Source organism: Mya arenaria, chromosome 9 (genome assembly GCF_026914265.1).
Source record: "Mya arenaria isolate MELC-2E11 chromosome 9, ASM2691426v1".
Lineage (NCBI taxonomy): Eukaryota > Metazoa > Mollusca > Bivalvia > Myida > Myidae > Mya > Mya arenaria.
Genome location: NC_069130.1, coordinates 63,858,991 through 63,884,224, shown reverse-complemented (window position 1 = coordinate 63,884,224; position 25,234 = coordinate 63,858,991). Strand labels below are relative to the sequence as shown.

Genomic DNA, 25,234 nt, shown 5'->3' with positions numbered 1-25,234 from the left:
TTTATTGTAATTATGCAAAGGTATGTCAAAATATATTTTCTGTTTATTTATTTAGACGGGATAATTGTGCTCATCAATTGAATTTGATCATAAATAACGACGTCACTTACTTGTATTTGAGATCTGCGGACTGATTGCCGTAAGGTTCCGGCATGACATAACAATGACTATAGGACGCCAGATCTGACCCGCTATCGCCCTTACAACCTACAAAGGAGACAGTATCTAAATAACACAGGGTCAGTTGAAGAGAATTGCTTCTTTTCCCTCAGTGTTGATAATCTTTTTCAGGGACCGAAAGGTTGCAACACAAGATCGACGAAAAACAATGACGAATCTCTTTTCAGACTTGCATATAGCGATTTTCGCGGCCATTCCCACTCCCTAATCCCCTTAAAGTAGTATTTTACAACATGATCAAGTTGCAAAAATCATCATCCTGTTAATATTACAATCTCACCACTGCCGCAGACCCAGAACATAGGGTGATTTGCTTGCCGGAAGTTTCTCCACCGCCAGCCCTCCTCTGTCCACAGTTCGGACCGATTGTAACCGCCGGCCTCAATAAACTGAAGGAACTGAGCATTTGTCACAAGGAACTCGGAACACTCGAACGCAGGGACCCTTAAATGTGGACAAACTCCCGTTATTGGACGGTGCCCGCTCAGGGCAGCGTTCATAGTAGGGACAATCGGCTGAAAAGTTACAAACCGATTTACCGCCTGTCTCGGTCGAAGAAAGAGTGCGGTTTTTCAATGCTTAAAGCACCAGTAATATTCAATAGCTTACAAGAACATTAATAATTATGCAATAAATCTATAATTCTAAATCATAAAGGATATGTTTAAAATACATTACTTATGAATGCATGATTTATTTATCTTGATTTTTTTCCTGCGCGAGCTGACCGTAACATTTAATGACATTGGACTTTTTCCTTTTTTTGGCACCAACTAAATTACTTGCTAAAAAAACAAATCCGGACTCCAAGCTTTACTAGAATAAGGGCCAGTTTTATTAAACTTCGTACGAAGTCTGTTTTGCGTACGAACTTCGTACGATGTATCTCGGGTTGTTTAGCCGTTTTATTAAGATTTTCGTACGAATAAGCACCTATTTCTTCGTAGATCGACGAAAATTTCTACGAAAGCTCTTAGGGTGGCGTACGAACTTCGTAGACTAAAAAATGGCCGCCACAACAACAGAAATATTCTATATTGGCGATCTTTCATTTATTATGTCGTATTTTAACAAAACCAACTGCCAAATTTCAAGACAGAAGACGACTCTGTGGAATCTGCAACCCGGTGAGTAAATTAACAAATCGTTACGACGCCGTTTTGACTAAATTTTCAGGGGACGCAACCTCGCGCCAACTGTCAAAATGTTTTGAAAAACAAAATGCTCTTATTTCGATGCATTTCAAGAGTTTTGTTGTGATAAAAACACTGGAATATAGACTGAAATACTATCCAACCATTAGACTCATGGTATATGAATATTACGGTGTTTTCAGTAAAACAAACAAGCTAAAAACAGACTGATTTTATGACAGTGTTTTCATCTGTCAGAGTTTTTATCAAATTTTCTATAACTTGCTTTGACTTATATTTACAAGATTATCATGTCTCTAATAGTGTTCAGAAATTCTAAATCAACATTGAAGCTTATAAATTTAATAGTTGCCTGGGGGTGGGGATGCGGGGGGGGGTCAAAAAGTTAGTCCACTTAAATGGCCGTCAACGAGTCTTTTGACGATGTTGTTTTACTATGGCAATTTAATACAATTTTAAAATTATCTCCGTTATAAATTCAAATTTATACGAAAATATTATTGCCTACTTTTAAACACATATTTATTTATGTCACTATGCCAAAAAACATGTTCAGGTATACTGGTTGGAGAGCAGTAGCCGGCGGAAAGCAGTAGCCGGCAATCGCTTTTTATTTGTGTTTTTTTTTAATCTTCTTAAAAAAGGTGAGAATGGTAAATCCAAGCAACACCATTTGCATCGAATCCAACACAAAGCGTACGTTTAAACATTTTATTTACAAAAAGTATTGGAAATGTCAAAAAGTTTGCCAACTTTCTCGTGGGGGATGATCACGTGAATGTTACTGCGCATGCGCAATTGAATAAATTTGCATATCTAATTATAGCACTAGCATTTACCGACAGTCAAGTGTTGGTTATGAACGATTATTCGTCGATGAATCACAGCAAAATGTATTTTTAAAAAAGCCTGTTGAAATGATATTTTCATATTGCCCGTCAGTCGCTTTCAAACAATATTGAGACATATAATATGTATAAAATTAATTGATATATGTATTGAACAAACAATGCAAGACATTTAAACATTGTTGCTTTTGAAGCAGACGGTCATATATAGCCATCTCGGGCCATCGGCAAGGTGGCGCTAAGAAAATCAATAACATGACGTATCACCAAATATTTAATTGGTTTTCGTGAAATGTTCATGATAAAAAAATTGATTTGTAATCAAAAAAATATTTATTTTTTTGCTTTCTGTAGAGTTTTAATACTTACAGTATTTTTCTCCTGTTTACGATGTCAAAAAAATCGGCGAGATCGCCATTTTGTCAGAATAGTTTTCCGAGTTAATTTCTCAACCTCCCATTATAAATTGTTGAAGTTTTCATCAAGGACAGTGATTTAAATGTCATTTGGTTCTTAAATGTCAGCATATTTAAAATTTTTAGCAAAAGACAAGTAAATAACAGCATAGCTGAATGTGACATTCGTACCCTATCCCGAACGTACCAAAATAAGATTCGTCCCCCTACTATATTGACAGTTAATTTATTAGTCATTTTGATTGTTTCAAATCCTTAGCTGTCTTGGATTTTTTTTCATTTTTAGATGCTATTTGGAGATAAACTATGTGACATTGACAAATACACTTTTGCTGAGCCATTAATGATATATTATTTTATGAACATTTTATATAGTTATAGCAATCAATTTGAATGTGAATATAAACTATATAAACTGAGGTGTGTGGTATGGCATAGTTTTTGTATCAGGTGTTACGAAAGTATCACTTCTCCCTAAAGTCTCCCCACTTCTCCCTAAATTGACTGAAGGGAGAAGTCACTTCTCCCAAAATTTTCAGCCTAGTGAGAGCCCTGAAAAACAATTAAAAAACAAGCTTGTGATGTGTGACTTGCTAGTGTAGACCTAGTGATTGGCTTAAATTTGTGTATAAAGAGTGATTGACCTGTGTACATGATTGTATGTAGAATCGAGTTTTCACCTTTTATTTAGATTACCGTTCGTTTATGTATATATTTTTATAATCATTCATAACACTGTTGTTGAAAGAGTTGCGCATTGATATGCCAGATATTAAACTATGAATAAAGCATGATTTGTTACTTCTATTTAAATCACAGTTTGTCACCAATTTTGATATTACTGCACATATAGTCAGGTTATGTTTCAGAAATTAGTATGAAAATAATGAATATACAGAAGTATGACTTAATAACAACATCTTTGGATATCATAACACTTAGTATTGAAAGTAGAGTACCAGTACCAAAATATCAAAATATTGAACTTTGCGAGTGCCCCATTTAGGCTCATTAAATGCGCATTAAAAGTGCCTTTTTGGACCAAGCACCCTGCCCTTTTCAAATCCTGGCTGGAGCACTGCATATTCAAAATTTTATGTATCCATGGTGTGGTTTTAGACGCGTTGTTAAAGCGAGACTACTCCAGCGCTTGGTTACCAGTATTCCTTCCCTGTTCAATAGAGGTGCCCCATGGGGAAATTATACTTAATAAGCCGATAAATATCGGTTTTATAGTCAAGGAGCGGTACTGAAATAAAACTGCCGGGTACTGCTTCTCATAATCTGTAAATTGGCAATAATTGATTACCCCCTTTGTGGCACCAATTAGGCACGCGCTTCGTGACAACACAAATTTTAATATTGTAAAATTAGTAGACCTTGACCCCTAGTTTAATAAAAAGTAAGTATTATTTCCGTTACATTTCGATCTACCGAGAAAATCTTCAAAAACATGCAAAAACTGCCGGCTACTGCTCTCCAACCAGTACATGTGTCGATTTTTTTTATCAAGTGTCCCGATATCTGTATATCTGGGACAAATCTGACAGGTTGTGTACATGTATAACGGTATTCGTGACCAAGAATATATTTATGTGAAAATAACGACTCTAATGACAAATTAAATCCAGTTCAGATCACTGTCGGGTATATATTGAACAACTTTGTCATTATTATTCAACATCGATGCATAATATAACTATTTATTCTTTCGCTCAGTGTATTTATTCTTTCGCTCAGTGTTAAATGGTAGAGAGTTGTAGCGTTACAGGGATACATAAGAAATGTCAAAATAATAAATAAAAGAATCGTTGATTACTCATTATTGTAGCTAGTATTTTTAAAATATCCAGAGCAGCCAGAAGGTAAGCATAAGCTCTATTGGTCACAGTCGGGAGACTTGTTTGTCCCAAACTACATTTTTTTTTCAATTTTCTTGCGGTTCTGAAAACAGTGCAGCTAGTAATGGGACTTGGACTGGGGACTCCCTGTTTGCAAGTTTGTGCTCTATCAACTTAATTATAATATTAAAGATGTGCAGCATATATATGGAATGATCCACATCACTGGATACTGTATATATGTAACATTGCATGTGAAAATGCATAGCAACAAGTGATATAAGACTGCTGAAAAAATCACATTGCAAGTTTTCATATTTATTTTCAAAAACTGATGTTTTATGCATTTTTCAAAAACATAAATTTGCGACAAAAATATGAAAAACTGCGATAAAACCTTTTGTCAGCATTCTTGTATCGCTGGTTTTCAGATGTTTACACAAAATTGGCTCATTCCTGGACAAAAGATAAAATATTATCAAAACTGTTAATCTGTAAGAGTGCAGCCTTAAAGAAAACAAAAGAAATAAAAAGGGTTTTTAAAGATTTCTAGCAGATAAGTCTGTTTTCAAAGTACCAAATTCAAGGTATCATTATAGCCGTCCGTCATGTCAGAGACAATACACTAATGTTATTGTATTATATTTGTATATGATGTATAGGTCCTAATTATTAGGTCTATATAGCTTATACAAGTATATCATTTCAACATAACATCAGATCCGCCACTGTTTTATGTTTGCAACATATTTGCTTTAAACTTCGATTTATATATCATGACTTTTATGAACAAATACCAAACAGCAACTCACAGGTCTATGCTCATTTGGGCAGAATTTTGTAAATCCAAGCATTGTCATTTGATATTCAATGCTTTTTGGCAAATTGGGGCATTTTCTGTCACGTTAAAATCAATATTAACAATAAATCCCCGACTTCAATATTCTCATAATTTTGTGCCCATTCTTTGCCAATTATTTGTTTGTCTATTGGTATACATGTATGTTTATTCATACTGTTTGTCAAAATAACAAATGAATAAAATGTTTGAAATATTTGTTCATAACATATTTAATATGACAAAAAGATGACTGCATTTTGTTTTATTTCACATCATGATCACTCATAGATGACTGAGCTTTTCTTTCAAAAGATTGCAATCAACAACATACAAAGAGGATACTGTAATTGACAATAGGTATACCTATTTGTAGTGACAAATGTCATTTGCATACTGGTTAGTATTTAGAATTGTATATTGAAACATATTTGAGTGTGTAAACTTACATACCTTAAGATACAGTTCAAATAATATTCGCTAACTAAACTCTTTCTTAAATTTGTACTTCCGGGGTTTTCAATCGAATAGAACAAAGAATTAACGAACGTAATAGTACATTTACCTTTTGGGGTGTGATTATTTAACATGTTAACGCCACAACAATTATTATACACAGTACAAGCGATAAGAAATGAATATAGTTGGTATCGAAATGTGTCATAACCTGAAAACATTGCAATGTGACACAGAAACAGCTGTTTAAACGGGTCAAACCTTGCCGTAGCAACCGTAGTCGACAAAAGGTTACCACCCACTATATTTATTAAAATAAATAGTAAATATCTATTTTGATTATTCGAAAAGCGAAGCAGATCAAATCACTATTTGCGATTTTTTTTAGTATACTCACATCTACGGTTTGTTTACATTTTTAGTCCGATTCTTCCCCCTTTTGAAGAGTTATTACGTACGAAAGCGTTAATAAAACGGTCGCAGAAATCATCGTACGCAACTTCGTACGAAGTGATCGCTTGCTTAACATGCATTCATAAAAAATAGTTATGCATGACGAAAGTTGGCTCTTGAAATAACCAAACTGTCAATAGTTGATAACAACGACGATTTTGAAAGCAGGCAGCTCTCCCTGTATATTTTTATGCACATACACCAGAGGCACCGTCCCTCAGCACTTTCAGTGCTTTGATATAAAATATCGATACGGCATTGTTTTGTAGGTAGAAATTAGCATTATATTGTGTTAAATTACGTTTCGAACAAAAAATAATATTTTAACTGAGGATATTGTGGCCACGATCCTGATAATTGAAGGCCTCATGTATAAAGGCTAATATTTTTCATCTGTTTACAAATCACAAGCTTTGTGGGTTTTTTCATTATTTAATTCATATGAGTTAAAGATAATGATGCATTTAAATTAATTTGCTTCTTATGTTCTTATGGTCATTTATATTGTGTCCCTTTAAGAATGCTTTATTTAAGTATAAATAACACTAGCCAATCGATTTGGTTTGGACTTATGTTTGTAATGGCTAGAGAATATATTGCCCTTCCCTTGACCACATTCTACATTGATCCGTAATTAAGTCTGCTAAGAAATTTACAATAAGTTTTATTTTCTTGAATATTGATACTTGTAATGATATTGATTCCATGACTTAAAGTTTCCTTTTAAAGTCATGATAGATATTACAATAACAGCTGTCAACGGAACGCGACAGGTGTCCCCGATTGGCATTGTTGAAATGATTTCCATGAAACAATGTAGGTTAGAACCTCGGTCACAATCTGTTTGCAGCTGCATATTTGTCAGTTCACAATTTTACGATGGTTAATCTAAAATGTGTAATTTCTTTACTTACAATTATCTTTTTCAATGTTCCGGCGTTTTTAATTCATGTCGTTCAAGAGCAACTTTTTTATTTAACACCATCACAATGTTGCATGCTGCCTTAAAGCTGCAGGTTTTAAATGCAATAGCCTTATGATTATTTGACCTTTCTTTGCCATTTTAAAGTGTATGAAATACATCACTTATCTGCATATATTGAAATAGTTCTGTCTTTAACTGGCCCAATATACAACGAATCACTCTAAAAGCTAACCATTTTTCATGTGTTACAGAGGTCAGTCAGAGATTAAGGAGCATAAGTAGATTCACTTTATTAAATCTAGTTTATCATTTACTCAGTTACTGAGGGTTTACAAGTGTTTGCCCTACATTTCAGTTAATCAGGGGCGCTATATGTTCTAAAACGTGTATAATCATATTTGTGAAGAATCGTTACTGATTGCTGAAGACGACTTTTCACGATTAAGAAAAATTGCCTGATCTCTGCCGTGAGGGTCCGAATGGTATGCGCGACACATACTCCCATTCTGTACTACTATTCTGTCAAGTTTGATCGAAATCCGATGTGAATTGACTCAGTTAAATACTTACAGCTGAGACAATGACGGACGGACGTATGGATGAATGGGCAGTGCAACACCTTGGCTAATATCATATAATTAGCCTTACATTTGTGATAGGAAGTTGCATATGTCTATGTATCTACCCATGGAAACACACACTGGATAATTTCCCATCCTCATGAATAACAGAAGTTGTTTGTTGCTACATTATTATCATGTGGCAACAATAATTGAAACATTCATCCGACATTTTTATACGTGTAGTTTCACACTTACGAGCAGGCGAAACTGCCGTACTCATTGTCCCAGCCATACGCCGGATAATCCCGAGGTTTTCCGAAACTCACTTCCTGTGCAGGTACTCGTAGCATCCGGTTTTGTTGGGGAACGATGCCTGCAAAACAGCATTGCAATCATTCTTTGTCAACAAAATTGCTGAAAAATAAACAACGGTTATTGCAAGTGATGTATTTTGGAAAGTCACTGACCGGTTGTTTTTGGAGCGTACGTCCATTCTTTCGGTTTGGTTACCATTGCGACCGGAAGCTGGCGAATAAGAACAGAGGACGTTTCGAGATGGATGCGCTCGTGCTCCATGCCCATCAGAAGCGCCCACTGTAATACAAATATTGCACGATGAAGTTAGTTTTCTAATGTACTTCTTTTGATTGCCGTTTAATCAATAATTCTGATTAACATTGCACGTGCGTTTTCAGCGTCTGAAATGTGCCCAAAACTCTTATGTGATCGTATTTGTATTGGCGTTTTATCTAAAACCATTCTTCTTAGTAAACTTGCAAGTGCTTACCCAGGGGCTGGCCATGGTGATTGGGAGCTTTAATGGCGTATCATCGATAATGCGCAGAACAGCCGCGCGCACCTGACGCCTGTACTCTACCGTGGCGCCAACTTCCGGCCACTTGTATAAGCCTCCCATACGGTTATTCTCCTGGATAATATAGGACAGAACAGTTATGCATAATGAACGTGATATAGATATTTGGACATGCGCAGCAGCAAAAAGCTAACTATGATGTTGTTGAATGGCACAATACTGAACAGCTATAGCAAATCGCACAAGCAACCAGGCCCCGATTCCCGAAACATTGTAAGTGCCTTATAAAGCTCACTTCCCTGCTGGGTCGGCAACTCGCCATGTGAGTAGAAGCCCGTGTGAGACTCGAACCTCGACCTCGCGCTCCGTAGGCGGACGCCTTAACCACTAGGCCACGGAGACATACATCAATGTAATGAGCTCCGTAAGCTTGTTACACATTATAACTTTTGTGAAACTGGGGCCTGACATTTAATTTAACGACATATATCGGAGTAAGCTCCTATGAACTGTCACAGAAAGGAGGAAAGTTAACTGGGATCGAGCTGTGCCATCACCTGAGTTGGGTATGCCATCGCGGGGAGGGGTATGCCACAGTTGCTAGTACCCAAATGTAGGATGGTGTTGCAGTCTACGAAACCTACACGCGTATTATACTGGTCGTTACAAGTCTTGGGTTTTCTGGTCAATGTTATACTCATTTTTTTAAATACACAAATTTACTGCATATTAACCTATGTATTTGCTTTCTTAGTATTTTCAGTATCATAAACAATCTTGGCTGAATGCGGCAGTTAAATAATGACATTATTTCAACGGCCCTCGATTTTCGTAAGTTATATTGCTTACCAATTTCCACTAAGAACTGTATTTAGAAAAAAACTATTTCAAGAGCATTTGTCGAACAAGCCTTTACATTATTGTTGAGAAACATAATTTGGCGTTGATGAGTTTAAAAAAAAAAAAACGCATACCAAACTTAAAATTTTACTTTTTATTTCTCAATTTAACGCTCAAATTCATATTCAAAGTACCTAGACCTCATGCTTAGCTAACCATGTGACCCAATTAAATGTACCCCCGAGAATAATAACTACCCTCAAAAGACGAACTAAGGACATACGACAGGAGAAGCCTTACCGTATCATCCCATGACATCTCGTCCACACCAGTTTCAAACATCTTCTCAAACTCAAAGTTCAAGCGGTCCTGAAAACAGAAAGGTATAAAGTATGAACTTTGTACCACACCGAGTTCAGTTAATGCTAACAGTCGCTCGCGTTATATGACTGTTTTGTGTTTTACTAGTATCTCTTTTGCATCACAGCGCATTCACTGCATACAGGAAACAAAACGTTAACGTTAGCAGCAAACGCCTGGGTTTTGTACAAGCTAACCATAGCTTACATCACATGTATATTATACTGCAGCATGTATTAATAGGATAAGTTATATATATATTTGGGCATTTTGGCAATAGTTTAGTTGTTGGTATTTAATATTTCAATTGAGAGTAGAAAAATGCACAAATTTGATTGAAATACATTTGTAGGTTGTAACTTTTTTTCTTATTCAAATAGCCGAAATGTGTCGACATTCATTTCCAATTGACAAACAGTCTGGCCAAGTTTCATTGCCATCAGTTTGAAACTGTGGTGTTTGTGGTGTAATGGTGTTTTTTAGGACATTTTAAGTAACTACCTTTTATGTACATGACAGACGAGCAACCATTATAACTCATCGTGAACAGGGGCGGGTCAAGGACGTAAGAGGGGGCGTAATTAAAAAGGCTTAGCCTTTGACTTGCGCCCTTCCCTCAGAACCGAAATTATTTGGTTTGGCCATGGTGATGGTGAGGTTCAAGGGTGTATCCTCGATCATGCATTAAGTGTTTGCAGGCGATTTGGCGGTACCCCCCCCCCCCCCTCATTTTTTACAATTTCTAGTTCGAAATTGTGCATTTTGGGCGTATTTTATTACTTTTTTTTCTCTTTTGTTGAAATAAAAAGTAAACTTGGACGAATTTAGGGGGGAGGGGGCTCCGGGTAAGCCCCCACCCCCTGGATCCACTCGAGATGAACACTGTTAGCTTAATGCTAATAAAACAACAACCGACCTTAAGAAGCCCGGCAAGGATGAGTTTGTTGACGTAAACGACGGCCGTGTGTGCGTAGTAGAAGATAAGGGGAAGACGGAGGCGATCCGGACATCGGTAAAACACGCTCTCGTCTGAAATACATGATAGGTGCTTTAATAAGGATAGGCCTTTTGCTTTACATCCGTAAACATGGGGTAGGGTGTCTGGTGATAACGTTTCCACTTACACGTATAACCAAAAATAGGTCCCAAGTTCGAATCACTTCAGGGGCATTTTCTCGGCATGCAGTTCTGGTTTGACTCGGACATTATAACAAAACACTGATGAAGTACATGTACTATTATTTTACATTGTTGCAACCGGAAATACATAACCATTGGAAATACAGTGCAGGCCGTAACAGGTTTATCGTTCCACCACTGAACTACCACTGAATTACATTTGTAAAGTTTAATTGTGAAATAAAGTAGCTACCTTTAAGCGAAGTGAACAGACTTTCGTTAAGGTCATAGCTGTTTTCAAAGTATTTTCTCAGCTCCCTAAAATAGATCAGATTACAACATTATTCGTACATACTGTCAATGTATTACTCATGTTTACAAAAACATTGAATTGTTTAGTAATATTCTGCAGTATGTTCACAATTTTTATCAACACCACCACCAACAACAACAAGAGCAACAACAACAATTACCTTACTGCATAGACGATCAAAATATCGCAACGCTAAAAGATTGCTACAATTCAAATATTCGCGTGAGGCTATCAAGACAAACGTGCACAGATGCAACATAAATAAACTAGTTAACTTCATTTCAATTGGTATTGTAAAATCCCGATGGGAACAGTTAGAATTAATCTTATAAAGGTTAAAATACAATTATTCATAAATTTCAGGTGTTACATTTTACAAATATTGAAAATAAAACAGTACCATAGTTGCGTTATTATCAGGAGTTGTTTCCTAATTGATGTATATTAACAATTTATAATAAAACTTTGGATTATTGCACGGCCTTTTATTTAGGGCATTGTTTTACTATTAGACATGGCTATTTTAATTAAACAAAACAGATATAACATCCTTTGGATTATATATTGGACATTCATGATGATTTATTCATGCAGTAGGTGTCCGTTCTTTTTATCGAATTCGTTTTTTACTATTACACTACAGTCAAACATATAATTTCTGTTATATAGTGTTCCACTTTCGTGCAATTTAAATAATTATTCTTCAATTGACAATGTGCTCCTCTTCCAATAAACATATACGGATATGTTTATAATACGCCTACCTTTTGGTACCGTTGCTGACGTCGGGTTGGGTTGGGCAAGTAAAACTAATATTATAATGGGTTCAAATAAAATGTTTAAGGCAAGTGAAGCTAACCTTTTGAAAAAGTTGTGGAGGTAGAAAGAGCAAACTAAATTTACATTTTAATAAAAGTGCTAAAGTATGTAGACAGAAGTAAAACAAATAGAGCTTATTTTCAAGTAATGTTGCTAAGGAAAATGGGTAACGAATGCCTTTAGATAAACATGCTGAGGTATAGAAAGAAGTCAGGCAAGTGAAGCCTTCTTTATAGTCAAGCTTGTTGAGTAGAACGATGTTAGACAAACCTTTTTGTACAGTTGCTAAGGTCTGGTGGAATAAGGGAGGTGAAGGTGAGCCTTCCTGTAAGCACTTGGAGCAGCATAATGGCAATAACAGTGACAGCCTGTTATTAACGTCCCACTGGAAAAATAATGTCGAAGTCAAATGGTATTGTGTAGTTTTCAACTATGCACGATAAGTGACAATTTTCGAGTTAAGTGATGAGCCTCTTTTAATATGTTCATTTGAAAAACAACGTATTGTATTTAAAAAAGTCCTTTCAATAAACTGACCAGGGGCGGTATTCATAAGACTACTTAAGTCATTTCCTAACTAAAGTCAGATTCCTTATTTAAGTATATCTTAAGTCATATGAAATAAAAAAAAAAAGCATTTCCAAAATATTTGTTATTGACATAATTGAAAAAGGCATTCTTTAATGTTTAAAACACTTATACATTTAAACAGTTTATGGCAACGTATTACAAAAAAATGGTTAACTATATTCTAATAGAAGGTTTTCATATGTTTCAAGTGATACAACTGTATTGTGTTTTGTTGACTGAACTTAAGCTTTCGATTATGATTTTAGAGATAAGCTTTAATGTTTTAGTTATGACGTGAAAAAAATATGTAACATCAATGTATTAAATATATGTATTCGTCTATTAAGTCTGGGGTAAAATATTGCAATCAGTTAAGTGGAATGTATTAATGAGTCTGAGATGTACGACACAAGGAAAGTGTTTATCTCCCTATGTTTTCTGCGTTTTTAAATGATCTAGAATTATCTATGTTTTGATAGCATTGACATAGAATCGTTTAAACTTTGCCTTATTCTTTATGCTGATGACATTTTTTTTAATTCGCTAACAATGTGGTAGAATTGCAAGAGATTTTAAATTTGTTATAAGAACATTGTGAACGCTGGAAACTGATTGGTTATCCTGTAAACGAAAAGGAAAAAAAGTATTGATCTTTAGAAAAGGAGAAAGCCTTCCAGCTTATATATATTGTATACAAAGGAAATGATTGTTAATAAGTTTTGTGAATTATCAGATATTAAAATCTCACACTATTATAAAGTATTGGGTATAGTTGTTACTTACAAACGACATTTAAGTTAAATAAGAAAATGTATCTTACTCCGTTGAATGATTGTGTAAGATACCCAAATTATACAAGTTGATGTTAATTGATACATAACTCATTAGCTGTACTCGGATTTTATGATGTATGGCTTTTCCAAGATGTAAGTAATGGTAAAATAGTTTGTTTTTTTCTAATCACGGTTAAACAGAGATTAAATGACAATTTTATTCCTAACTGGAATGGTGAATTAGCTGAATCTAATAGAACATTGTTGTTGTTGTTTTCAAGAAATAAAAACAAGTTTAAAACTTCAACCTTATTTAATCCTATGTAAAATAATAAAATAATAGCTTCGTTTCAGTTTGTCTAGGTTACGTGTATCTTCCCAAAGTCTTAAAATCGAAAGCGGAAGACGGGTGAAACCAAATGCCAAGTCGTAGAAGACGAATACCATTTTTTTATACTGTTATCTTTAGTTTGATAATTTTATACGATATTATATATCCCATTGTATTATTCAAGGAAAACAAATAAGCAAAAGTTTATACAATAAATTTCATCTGAAAATGATGATATGATAAGAAATCTTAGTTTGAGTATTTTTGTATATATTGCCTTTATATTGAGATAAGTTAACATGAGTTCTACTTATTATGATAGTATGTGTATAGCTAAATATTTTCAATTCACGCTGGTTAAAACCAGATTATGATTGATAATGGGAAATGCGCGTTGAGTTTGTGCGTACCGCGTAACACCTTCTTGAGACCATATATACATATATATAGCTTAAACTACATAGACACACGTATATGTATATAATATTGTCTTCCATGCAAATTTTCTCTTGTGTTTTTATTCAAAAACAAAACGGCTATGAATATATCGGTGAAAGGTTGTCTACAATTATTGTGTAAACCAGCCATACCATGTCCCGGATTTGACACTTATTCTGCCATCAGGTAGAACGTCAATCCGAATCTTAACGGCGGAGTCGCTAAGCCGACCCGTTGTGTCGATTTTGTACGCAGCTACGTAACTTCTGTTTGCAGCCTGTCATTATGAAATAACACTTTAATCATAATTCAAAATTATATTTTAACATCGGCTTTCCTAAAATCGGCATGTTTCTTGGTGAAATTACGCAAGCCATCATTTAAGACCAACCTCTTATATATCAAAAACATACTTAAACAAGTTTTGAATCGACTCTTATCCTGGCCAACCAGTTGCACAACCTTATTCCTGTCTCTAGAGAAAATCTGGTGTTCAACTTGCATGAACCGCACGGCGATACCATTGTTTATTTTTCGCATCCATCTGGTTTGGCAACAGGAGTAAAGGATAAAACTGGCCTAAATGTATGTGTATGTTCCTATGTCAATAAGAATGTGATTTCGTCAACTTAGGAGACCAACAAGGAAACCCTGTTTTCACCCGTTGTTTCTATATATTGCGTTGATAATCGTCGGTTGAACAGCTCTGCGTTGTTTGATGCTATCTTAGTGTCTTATCTTAACTATTAAATAAATATTTTCTTCTCTTATCATAGCGGAACGAGCTAGATACGCATTTTATTACAAGTATATTTTAATGGATTGCTTTTATTACTGTCTAATCAGGTTGTAGGATTCAAACAGGAAATATGTCCTTATTTTAGTTATTTTCGTGAAATGAAACCAGCCACTGGTACATGTATGGTATAGATACATTACATATTTCTGAAAGTCTGTCCACGGCAGAACACACTCCTCCGGCGGCACGGGCAGCCCGGGCAGGTCGTTATCTTTGGGACACGAGGTATGGGCATTGACAACACTGATGAGCAGAATGGCTTGGACGTAATGCATTACAACCATCGTGACCTATATGGAATACAATGTTATGCAGCATAAAGGCTTCAGAACAGTATTTTATGGTGTCCGGTTAAAAGCTAAGTATTTTCATGGATCAAACACAATGAAAAGTTTTTCTTCAGGCCTTCTTCTCGATTTGTCGGAAATATCGTCTGCGACAAAACGGACTATCGGAATGAATTAAGATGAAACGGAAACTACTTGAAAATGTAACGTTCCGCTGTAGGCGGAAGTGCGTATAAAGTACGTTGGTGTACTTGGTTGGTTATATGCAAGTTGGCATATCCATGTCTCCGTGTGGATGGAGAATATAATGTATATAAAGACCAGTCGACCCCTTCAGGGTCGATCATGCTTTTCTCTGAAGGGATATGTTAGCCTTGCTGTGTCTTTGGCTTTGTACGTTAAAAAGCACTTTATATATGCAATCGCCATGTGCTCGCTCCTCTTTCAGTTCATTCAAAGCATTGTAGTCGATGTAAAGCTCTGATTCCCATTGATTCTATATCTTACACTTACTTTCAGTGGTTTACTTTGAGATCTTAATGTCAAAATTGTGAAGAACTAGAGTATCGGCATTCATGGTAAAAGTGAATGATTCATAAACGTAACGATGATGATACATTCAGGATTTCGAAATGATCTTTTATGAATAAAAACATAATTGATATAACAAAGTAATTGTAAACTGTTACATATCTGATATTCTTATAATCGTAGCGTGGAGGAAGCTGTGCATACCGACCTTTTAAATTTACAAGCCCTCACAGATAACTCACAGCAACTTTGCTGTCGATGTTTTGCACCTGCCCACCTGCCTTCTCTCGGCCTCTCCAGATTTCTGTTTTATATGTAAAGTGTCCTAATGACTGTCAAATACGCCTAACTGATTGGTTCTTTAACTTATTAAATATCTTATTTTTGAATTATACAATATATTCTGACTGGGACGCAACATTTCAACATAAATTTTGGCAGGTGCTAAATGCACCAGCCCTTTTCAATCCTATACGCTGTTATTATTTCTTGTCCCATAATTATACAACTATACCTCCAGCAGAGCTTTTGGAAAGGTGCCTTCTTACGGTTGTAAGCGGGCCGTGCACGAGAATTTCGAGTTATCTCACTAGCCGATTTATTGTATTCAGAAAGGCCATGACAATAATCTAATGTTTATTTTTCGGAAAAATATTTCTATTTATCTATTTATAAATCTGTATTTATTAATGCATTTATTTGCTCACAAATATATGTAATACACTTATCGTATAAGTCAGATACAGTTACTCGTTTTATTCTTTAAAGTGTCCTCTTAGAGTCGTAAGAAGCCGATTCGCTAAGACGAACACAAAAAAAAGTTGGTGTTCGTCCTAGCGAAACGGCTGCTTACGTCTCTAAGAGGACACTTTTGAAGAAAAACTCTTACTTGTATCTATTACATAAACTCCGGTTGTGGGCGCTCAAGTATAAAGTAGTTTCGTCTGCCAGCTGAGTAACTTTAATGAGAAAATCATGTAGTTATACCTTGTATCTGTTCGTTTGATTTGATAAAATTTCAAGAACTATAATGAATTGCAGAGCAGATGCAACATTAGTCATAAGTATATAAGATAATTACCTAGTTCCTTTCTTATATCCAGTCGTTTAGCTTTACAGGCTGTATTGAAACAAAACTTGTCTGTTATTTGCAAATATTGAATGATATATTAATATGTATATATATATTCAAATCATATCGTAAAATACGTAGACTCTGTAAAAAGCTATTCCAATAATAATCTTTAATTATTATGCTAATTCGTACTTAAGATATCCGATGTACAAATAAGCTTGCCAAACTCATTTTGTTGAGCCTTCAATTGTAATGATGTTAAATTTGGTTGCCGTGTGATCCCATGTCATGTTGGTATTAACTGCTGATTTCTTAATAGTAAATAATTGACAACTACAAAACACTTATTGCATTTTGTAGTTTTGTGAAATAGAACGATCATTAAAGCGTGTTTGTTATATATTTTTCTAAGCTATTTGTTTTATATATGCTTTCACTTTTCAGATTATGGCAGATTAATATGAAGTCTCCCGGCAACCAAAAATCACATCATTATACATAAAATACCTTAAATACCTACGTAAATACGCATTAAACAGTGGCAAAGGAAAGTATCCATTTATAATCATTGTAAAACGAACGCAAATATTTAGCTCGTTAAGCGTAAGCGAAAGTTGTTTAAAGCTGCTCAAGGCATGTATTGAGGAATTACTTTTTTAAACCTAAAGTATTTTGGAAATATTTTTAAAAAAGGCAGAACAGAATAGTAGTAATGATATTTCGTTGCAAGATTTTGCTAAACATTTTTTCAGAATTAAGTATTGATATATTAAACTGAAAACGGTGAAGCTGAAGATTTTGTCAGAAATAACACTTTCACAAGTACAAGCGACAGTTTCGAATCGTTTAATATTAGATGAAGACATAACAGTCGATGAAATAAAAGGTGCTGTTAGCCGCAACAATTCTTGTTGACCAGATGCCTTGTTAAAAGAATATTTTATTGAATGTATAGACATTTTAGGTTTGCGTTTGTCTGATAAGTTTAATGCATTTTAAAAACAGAGGTATTTCAAGAGAAAGCTGCACTAAAGATATTTGGTATGCATTTACTTAAAAAGGGAGCTAAAATGGTGTAAATAGTTAAAGAGGCATTACCCCAGTTAAACGTATGATAACACTGTTGACGGCGATACTTACCAAAATAATAATATATTTCTGTGATGAAGCAAACGTTGTGTCAGATGCCCAATATTGTTTTAGAAAGGGTAGATCAACAATGATCGGTTTGTTATATAAATAAACGTCTGTATTTGGTATTTGTAGATTTTAAAAAGACTTTTGATTGCATTTACAGAAAGGCTTTATGGTTAAAGATGTATAAAACTGGTATTAAAATTAAGGTTATACGTCTTGTAAGAGATCTGTATGAAAAAGTTAAATCAGCTGTTCAAGTGTTAAACAATTACTCTTTTTATTCGAATATGTCATAGGCTTGAGGCAGGGTGAAACAATGTCTCCTGTTTTGTTGTCTTTATTTTTAGATGGTTTGGCACTATTTTTACAAACATATATGTATGAACAATATCTAGTCTATCTATTTTAACGAAACTTTCTAAGTGGAATTCGAAAATCATAACTAGATAACCAGTTACTGCTAGAAGCCAGAAATACGTTTTTAGATATTAAAGTGGTAACATGAATATTATCTAGTTAACCAGTTATTGTGTTTCTTATGAAGTGGAGTTCGCAAACCATAACTAGATAACATGTTAGAATTGTACAGCATGAAAAGGTAACAGGTGGCAGTGCACGGCACTTTCAAGCCTGTTTTAGTATAATTTTATTTATCTTAACGAAAACCGAAAATTAATTGCTTAACACGAAACAATTCGCGAACTTTATCAGATTATCTTACAGCAGTCATATGCCACCATAATAGGATTATCCATATATATTATTACCAGAATTTTATCTCGTCTGTCTTTTTTACGACTTTTTACGAATATAACATTTTAAATGAATTTTGTTTTATAAATATTTCGGAAATTCGTCACAAATACGATCAATTTTATAAAGATGTGATTTTCTGTCACTTACCAACTACCTCCCCTGATTTGTAAATGGTTGGGGTTTTTTTCAGTTTTTCTTTAACTTAATCAAAAATAATAATATGTATTGATTTTGAATAAGAGTGTCACTTTAAAGCTGTTATGATGTTAAACACAGAATGTAATGAATACGTGTTTGAGGATGCATTAATTCATCAAATGTATTTCTAACAAAGTCAACATTAGAATATAGTGTCTAACATTCATTTTTCCATGCCTCTAAAGGTATAATAATATTATTATAATTGCGTTGCTCATTTTGTCATTCATGTTCGTTGGATATGAGTTTTTTTAATAGTTTTCAGATCTGATTAAAACCCATCGAACAGATGGTATTAATGTATATACGCTGTCACTAATCAATTACGTAGGCAGAAGATGCAAGCATGTGATGTTGGTATCTATTGACGAACATGCTGGGTGTAGTCGGCAATATTTGCAACTTATAGAAGACAATTAGAAAACGGAATTCACAGCAGTTAAATAAAAGCAATAATTTTGAATAATTTCGATCTATATTAGTTATATGTTCAAATGACTATTTCGATATATAACTTAATTGTTACATTGATGACAGGTATATATGATTATATATATAAATTCAACATGTTCCTGTTAGATATGTAATTGTCTTAGTTTGAGTTAAAGAATAAGGAGAAAATAAGTTTCTTAGTTAAATGTAACGAACGCTAGGTAGCGCTGTGTGTCAGCTAAGAGAAATGTAGTATTGGTCAGTGAATTGGTCATTCAGCTTGGACAGTCGGACTGGCAAGACTTGGCTAATTAAAAAGTTGGGCATTTTTATGGACCTTGTGTGGATATTGATCATGTTCGATTGCCTATATGTATAGGATATATATTACAAATTTGAACAAGTTGTATATATATATGTCAAATGTTTATGTATATGGCAATGCTATAATTGGATTATATGAAGTATCTGTTGTGTTATATTTCTGAAATGTATTTACATATTTTACAAATTAATATGTGTAAACTTTTGCAAATAAATGTATATTATGTATTATGATATGCAATCAGTTGACTGTTCAGGTGTTAACTCAAATACAGTAAATGTATTTCTTTGATTGCTGTTCGTTTTTATTTATTAACAAGAGCTGTCACAGTATGTGACGAATGCCCCCGAATGTGACATTGACCTATGAACAAGGTCAGTACATGAAAAGTTGATCTTGCCTTTACGTGTCAAATACATATGGCAAGTTATTTTAAATTGCCTTTGAAAAATACCAACCATACTTGACAACCTACACTGTTATGTCCTTATATTCAGCATTCCATTGTGAATAAACACTAAGAGTATCTTTCACCTTAGAGGTAGGGACATGGGTCTTGTAAGCGACACGTAGTCTTGGTATGTCAAACACATGTGGCAAGTTATTTTAAAATCTGTCTATACAAGGGAAAGTTACAGCCCGGACACGACAACCTATACTCTATGTCCTTATATGCAGCACTCCATTGTGAATAAACACTAAGTGTGACCTTGACCTTAGAGGTAGGGACACGGGTCTTGCACGCGACACGTCGTCTTATGGTATGTGGAACACATGTGGCAAGTTATTTTAAAATCTGTCCTTACAAGGGAAAGTTACAGCCCGGACACGAGTTATTGGACACACGGACGGACGGACGGTGCGATTTTAATATGTCCACCTTCGGGGGCATAAAAACAGTTATCACTTTTATTCAAAGCTAATCATAAGTCTAGAGGCATACACCAGGGTCATGTGGTCAAATTGAAATCAGTGAGAGACGTTATACGTCAGGAATGTAAGATTACAATGTAAAGCCCAACTTAAAAAGAGAACCGCAAATAAGCACCGATGACATGGCATTGACCTTAACATCACCGTGGTCTTTAACTTGTCATGATCAATCTTCTCGAGATATTTGAGGACCCTTCATGGGTCATGGCTCTTTTCATAGAAGAAATATTGATGACTAAAAGTTATGTTCAGTGACCTTGATGTATGACATTTTGACCCAAAATTTATGGGGGTCAATGTGGGTCTAATTGTCATAACTAACATTCTCATGAATTTGAAAGACCCTTGGCTCATTTGACTTTCAGGTTATTATTCCAAAGACATTCAATTTTTAACATCACTGTGTCCTTGACTTTTGATCCCAAAATATATTGGTTTCATCTTCTTGCCATGACCATCTTTTGTGAAAATTGACGAACCTGGACGGTACCCATTTTGTTGCTAAAGGTCAGTGCGACTTTGACCTTTGACCATTGGGGCGACTACTTGTGATCAGCCTTTTTGTTATATCTGAGAACCATTCACACATTATTGATCAACATGAGGGACAGCGCGCTCGACTATACGCCACTTAAAAATGAACACAATAATGATATAATATGTGCCTGTCAAAAGCAATAACAAAAAAATTGAATTAAAATGTAAACAAAAAACGCCACTTTGCGCCGAAACCAGATTTTGTATGATTGACAGAAGAACTTAACCCTCGTTATGAGTTTCAGCTTCATCTTGTTTTTCTATTTTTAGGAACAGTGACCTTGACCTTGATCCTAAGGATCACAAAGGCCATCCCAAGAAAGTCCTCCATAAAGTTTGATCACAATATGTCAACCTTAACTTAAGTTATTCAGTACCAAACGGTTATCGATCTTAAGTAACAGTGACATTGACCTTGACCCTAGGGGCCTGAAACGCAGTCCCGTGAAAAGGTCTCCACAAACACTTTCTATATACCAAGTTTGGTCGCAATATGTCAACCCTAACTGAAGTAATTCTGAACCAACAGCTTTTCTGTTTTTAGTAACAGTGACAATGACCCTAGGGTCTCCAAACAGAATCCCATACGCCTCCATAAACTCTTCCTATATACCAAGTCTGGTCACTATATGTCAACCCTGACTAAAATTATTCGACACCATAGGTTAGTTTGATGCCGCCCTCCAGCCTGACCAATGATGTATGCCATTTTAATAACCAGGCTTCACTTTGAACACCATGAAAAACCTGGTTAAAAATATCAAATATCTGTGCAATGCTGTTTTATTTGGACGTGAAAATGGGAGCCAAGTTTCAAAACAGTGAAAGTTGCCAACAAACTTTAACCAAACTTTTTAGTCAATCAAGGGCAATAATTTATATTTAGGGTAATACAGAGTTATGTAGTCAACTTGTTTGATGTCCACAAACAACTGTTTGAAGTATTAAGTCAATTGAATGAAGGGTACAGAAGTAATGAGAGAAAATACCAACTTGCCCTAAATATTTAACCTGTCAGACACAGTTGCCCTAAAACATTAACCTTAGTCAATCAGGGGCCATACATTTTATTTAGGATAATATGGAGTTATGTAACCTGATTGTGCAGACGCTGAGGCCAGGGCCAGCAGTATAGCCTTCTTATTGTTTGAATATCCAAGCTAACAATAATAATAATAATAACATCTTTATTTTCAGATGGTTACATGTCATAAGTATTATAAAAATACATCTTTAGACATATTCAATACAATACAAATCTTAATAACAATGTGACCATCTTTATACAACAAACAACATAAATAGTCAACCAATGAAGACAATGAATATATACCTGTTATCAGATACATATTAATCTTTTTTAACCTCAAGTTAGTCTATCAATATAATTTTATGAAATATATATCAAAATTGGCTTTGTTTTGATCACTTTTGCAACATTTAATCATGCCGGCAGACATTTTGTTATGTCATAAACTATTTCACTTATAAAAGTTAACAACAATTTCATCAATCTCAGTGTTCACAACAACAAAAATCTTAATTATTACCCCAATATCTTATTATCTTATTCATGTCAGGAAATAACTTTATCTACTTAAATATTTCTTCATAGTTTTAAAAACATATTTTAAAATCATACAATAAATTAACAATAAAAAACAAATGCATGTTTTACAATTAAAACCAAACTGCTAAATCTATATTTCCTATTTTGACAAGAAATAAACAATTTAACAAGAGCTGTCACAGTATGTGACGAATGCCCCCGAATGTGACATTGACCTACGAACAAGGTCAGTACATGAAAAGTTGATCTTGCCTTTATGTGTCAAATACATATGGCAAGTTATTTTAAATTTCCTCTGAACATAAAAAAATACCACCCATACTTGACAACCTACACTGTTATGTCCTTATATTCAGAATTCCCTTGTGAATAAACACTTAGTGTATCTTTCACCTTAGAGGTAGGGACATGGGTCTTGCACTGGACACGTCGTCTTCGTATGTGGAACACATGTAGCAAGTTATTTTAAAATCTGTCCTTACAAGGGAAAGTTACAGCACGGACACGACAACCTATACCCTATGTCCTTGTATGCAGCACTCCATTGTGAATAAACACTATGTGTGACCTTGACCTTTGAGGCAGGGACACGGGTCTTGCACACGACACGTCGTCTTGGTATGTGGAACACATGTGGCAAGTTATTTTAAAATCTGTCCATACAAGAGAAAGTTACAGCCCGGACACGACAACCTATACTCTATGTCCTTATATGCAGCACTCCATTGTGAATAAACACTAAGTGTGACCTTGACCTTTGAGGTAGGGACACGGGTCTTGCACGCGACACGTCGTCTTGGTATGTGGAACACATGTGGCAAGTTATTTTAAAATCTGTCCATACAAGGGAAAGTTACAGCACAGACACGACAACCTATACTCTATGTCCTTATATGCAGCACTCCATTGTGAATAAACACTATGTGTGACCTTGACCTTTGAGGTAGGGACACGGGTCTTGCACGCGACACGTCGTCTTGGTATGTGGAACACATGTGGCAAGTTATTTTAAAATCTGTCCATACAAGAGAAAGTTACAGCCCGGACACGACAACCTATACTCTAAGTCCTTATATGCAGCACTCCATTGTGAATAAACACTATGTGTGACCTTGACCTTTGAGGCAGGGACACGGGTCTTGCACACGACACGTCGTCTTGGTATGTGGAACACATGTGGCAAGTTATTTTAAAATCTGTCCATACAAGAGAAAGTTACAGCCCGGACACGACAACCTATACTCTATGTCCTTATATGCAGCACTCCATTGTGAATAAACACTAAGTGTGACCTTGACCTTTGAGGTAGGGACACGGGTCTTGCACGCGACACGTCATCTTGGTATGTGGAACACATGTGGCAAGTTATTTTAAAATCTGTCCATACAAGAGAAAGTTACAGCCCGGACACGACAACCTATACTCTATGTCCTTATATGCAGCACTCCATTGTGAATAAACACTAAGTGTGACCTTGACCTTTGAGGTAGGGACACGGGTCTTGCACGCGACACGTCGTCTTGGTATGTGGAACACATGTGGCAAGTTATTTTAAAATCTCTCCATACAAGAGAAAGTTACAGCCCGGACACGACAACCTATACTCTAAGTCCTTATATGCAGCACTCCATTGTGAATAAACACTAAGTGTGACCTTGACCTTTGAGGTAGGGACACGGGTTTTGCACGCGACACGTCATCTTGGTATATGGAACACATGTGGCAAGTTATTTTAAAATCTGTCCATACAAGGGAAAGTTACAGCCCGGACACGACAACCTATACTCTATGTCCTTATATGCAGCACTCCATTGTAAATAAACACTAAGTGTGACCTTGACCTTTGAGGTAGGGACACGGGTCTTGCACGCGACACATCTTCTTGGTATGTGGAACACATGTGGCAAGTTATTTTAAAATCTGTCCATACAAGAGAAAGTTACAGCCCGGACACGACAACCTATACTCTATGTCCTTATATGCAGCACTCCATTGTGAATAAACACTATGTGTGACCTTGACCTTTGAGGTAGGGACACGGGTCTTGCACGCGACACGTCGTCTTGGTATGTGGAACACATGTGGCAAGTTATTTTAAAATCTGTCCATACAAGAGAAAGTTACAGCCCGGACACGACAACCTATACTCTAAGTCCTTATATGCAGCACTCCATTGTGAATAAACACTATGTGTGACCTTGACCTTTGAGGCAGGGACACGGGTCTTGCACACGACACGTCGTCTTGGTATGTGGAACACATGTGGCAAGTTATTTTAAAATCTGTCCATACAAGAGAAAGTTACAGCCCGGACACGACAACCTATACTCTATGTCCTTATATGCAGCACTCCATTGTGAATAAACACTAAGTGTGACCTTGACCTTTGAGGTAGGGACACGGGTCTTGCACGCGACACGTCATCTTGGTATGTGGAACACATGTGGCAAGTTATTTTAAAATCTGTCCATACAAGAGAAAGTTACAGCCCGGACACGACAACCTATACTCTATGTCCTTATATGCAGCACTCCATTGTGAATAAACACTAAGTGTGACCTTGACCTTTGAGGTAGGGACACGGGTCTTGCACGCGACACGTC

The 25,234-nt window shown here is 35.5% G+C and overlaps 1 protein-coding gene across 1 annotated transcript in view; it reads right to left on the bottom strand.

The window, feature by feature from the left end:
• LOC128246265 (uncharacterized) overlaps positions 1-12,301 on the bottom strand; it is a 32,647-nt gene extending 20,346 nt beyond the window's left edge. The window contains exons 1-9 of the mRNA XM_052964456.1: positions 12,210-12,301; positions 11,061-11,125; positions 10,605-10,717; positions 9,629-9,697; positions 8,462-8,602; positions 8,142-8,268; positions 7,930-8,047; positions 461-624; positions 111-207 (exon numbers count right to left, since the gene is read on the bottom strand). Of these exons, the coding sequence (XP_052820416.1) occupies positions 111-207; positions 461-624; positions 7,930-8,047; positions 8,142-8,268; positions 8,462-8,602; positions 9,629-9,697; positions 10,605-10,717; positions 11,061-11,125; positions 12,210-12,286 (971 nt within the window). The 5' untranslated portion in view covers positions 12,287-12,301. The remainder of the gene's footprint in view (positions 1-110; positions 208-460; positions 625-7,929; positions 8,048-8,141; positions 8,269-8,461; positions 8,603-9,628; positions 9,698-10,604; positions 10,718-11,060; positions 11,126-12,209) is intronic.
• Positions 12,302-25,234: the final 12,933 nt, after the last annotated feature.